The sequence below is a fragment of the Echiichthys vipera genome (assembly GCF_963691815.1).
Source record: "Echiichthys vipera genome assembly, chromosome: 20".
Classification (NCBI taxonomy): Eukaryota; Metazoa; Chordata; class Actinopteri; order Perciformes; family Trachinidae; genus Echiichthys; species Echiichthys vipera.
In genome coordinates, this window is record NC_139845.1 from 935,637 (window position 1) to 938,136 (window position 2,500).

Consider the following 2,500-nt stretch of genomic DNA (forward strand, 5'->3'; position numbering starts at 1 on the left):
TCTCTTATTTTATTTATTTGCTTTTTAAATTTTATACATATTTTTTTTAATTCATTTTCTTAAATTCTGTCTTAAAATGTGAAAATTAAATGTTTATTTCTTTATGTTCAGGTTTATTATTTAGTTTCCCCGTCCTGTAAAAATTATAAATATTTATTTATTTTATTGTTTTTAAAGCTCAAACAATAAATGTGTTATTATTTATTATATTATATTATTTTATTTGACTAAATTAACTTATTTTAATTTGTTTTTTATGCTCCATCAGTTTCAGTTTTAGGATCTTAATCTACAAACAATAATAATAATAATGTAAACATGAACTTCCTCTGTGTTTAAAAAGCTTTAAGAGAAATGACTTTAACTTTATCTTTTCTGTAACTTTGATGTTTTTTTTGCGTTGAACAGAAATTCAGACGAAGCGTCAGGAGAGGAAGCGACGCAGCACGGCCAACCCGGCGTACAGCGGCCTGTTCGAACCCGAGGTCACAAGACTTTTATTATTCTCTCTGAATTATTGTTATGATTTCAAACACTCAGGGCGCCCTCCCACTGTTCCTCCGTCCCGTGCCCCGTGCTTTAGGGTCCTTGTCCCCCCCTCCAGGCCCGTTTGTACTCACACTACCTGGGCCTCGGAGAATGCTTCTTGCTGCCTATACGTCATCACGCCGTAACACGTCACACGCATTGATGACGTCATGGCGATGCGTGGCTTTGTTTCCAGATCTTTCCGTAGACCTCGGAGTTTTTGTGCGTCTTGTCGACTGTTTTTGAATCTTTTCATCGACCAAATCTGCAGTAAACACTCCACCTCCGCATCACACCAACGTGAACCTTTCACCGCCATTGTTTGAAATGTCCGCGCATGGTCCCTCCTTCTTTTTTCTACGTCCCAACAGGCGCACAGGAAATGACCTCAGAGCCGCCGTAGGCCTCGTGCTCGTACACGTGCGCACGCTCGTGCTCGTACACGTGCAAACGTGCTTTACTAAAGCCCACCTCTCCCAAACGGGCCGTGGACGGCAAGCGTGCCGCTCCTAGACGTGGTACGGTTGCACTCACACTGGTCAAAGGAACCAGACTTTAGCCGTGACACGTGCTGGGGCACGGTACGGAGGCACAGTGGGAGTGCGCCCTGAATCGAATTCAGTTCAATCAAACTAAACAAACGATGTCTCATCAGTGGAATATTCTCCTCTTTCCTCGTTTCTGTGAAAATTCAGATTCTTTACATCGAGTTTGTCACTTTTCTTGTGTCTAACGTGTGTTTCCTTCCTGTTTGTTCGCAGCGTAAACGTCTGGCGTCTCATTACCTGAACAGCTCGCTCTTCCTGTCGGCACGAGGTAAAAAAACAATGTTTTTTATTTTCCTCTGAGTGAAACTAGAGCGAATTACTCCAGCGTTACAAACCGTGACGTGCTAGCTTGTCTGGAAAGGAACCAAATAACGCTAAAGTTAAATTACGGCGAGGGGGAAGTTGTTGTGACTGTGGTTCATTGACTGTTGTTGGCATTAGATACAATTGTGTATCGTCGGCATAGAGATGAGCACAGATATTGTGTTTTTTACGACAAAGCGGTAGCACGTAAATGGAAATACGCAGGGGCCCAAACACAGATCCCTGTGGGACGCCTTAGTGACGCGTTTCTGTAGAACTAAACTAATCCGAGCCCAAACTAGCTAATAATGCTTAAAGGCTAGGCTACATTTTGGAGAGAGGGAAAAACTGGCTTCATGCTGCAACAGTTTTTGTGCTTTGTGTTTTTTTTGTTGGTAATTTTGTTTTTATACATTTTTTAACTCAAACAATCGTTAAAACCAGAAAATAACAATGAAAACAATTGTTAGTTGCAGCCGTGGTAGAGCTAGCACTTCCCCTGCTACCAGTGTTTATGCTAACCTATGCTAAGCTATGCTATGCTAATGTCCTGACTGCTGCATGGCTTCACCTCTCACCTGTGTGTGTGTGTGTGTGTGTGTGTGTGTGTGTGTGTGTGTGTGTGTGTGTGTGCTGCCACTAACATCTGCTCTGCTTCGTTTTCATGCAAGACTCTGAGGATTTCTGCTGGAAGGTAGGTCACATGACTGATGATGTCACGCCTCGTTACACGTGCGTGTGTGTGTGTGTGTGTGTGTGTGTGTGTGTGTGTGTGTGTGTGTGTGTGTGTAATCCATTAAAATTACTTAATTGGTAGATGTTTAGTGCGTTGGTTTGATGTCTGGTGCGTTGGTTTGATGTCTGGTGCGCTGGTTTGATGTCTGGTGCGTTGGTGTGATGTCTGGTGCGCTGGTTTGATGTCTGGTGCGTCTGTTTGATGTCTGGTGCGTTGGTTTGATGTCTGGTGCGCTGGTTTGATGTCTGGTGCGCTGGTTTGATGTCTGGTGCGTTGGTGTGATGTCTGGTGCGCTGGTTTGATGTCTGGTGCGTCTGTTTGATGTCTGGTGCGTTGGTTTGATGTCTGGTGCGTTGGTTTGATGTCTGGTGCGTTGGTTTGATGT

General features: G+C 43.6%; 1 protein-coding gene across 2 annotated transcripts in view; it reads left to right on the forward strand.

Moving 5' to 3' along the window:
• The window catches only part of phf21b (PHD finger protein 21B), a 33,844-nt gene that overhangs the window by 27,454 nt on the left and 3,890 nt on the right, over positions 1–2,500 (forward strand). For both annotated transcript variants that reach the window (XM_083935361.1, XM_083935362.1), the window contains exons 8-10: positions 409–485; positions 1,290–1,344; positions 2,051–2,073. In XM_083935361.1, coding sequence (XP_083791487.1) covers positions 409–485; positions 1,290–1,344; positions 2,051–2,073 — 155 coding nt within the window. The remainder of the gene's footprint in view (positions 1–408; positions 486–1,289; positions 1,345–2,050; positions 2,074–2,500) is intronic.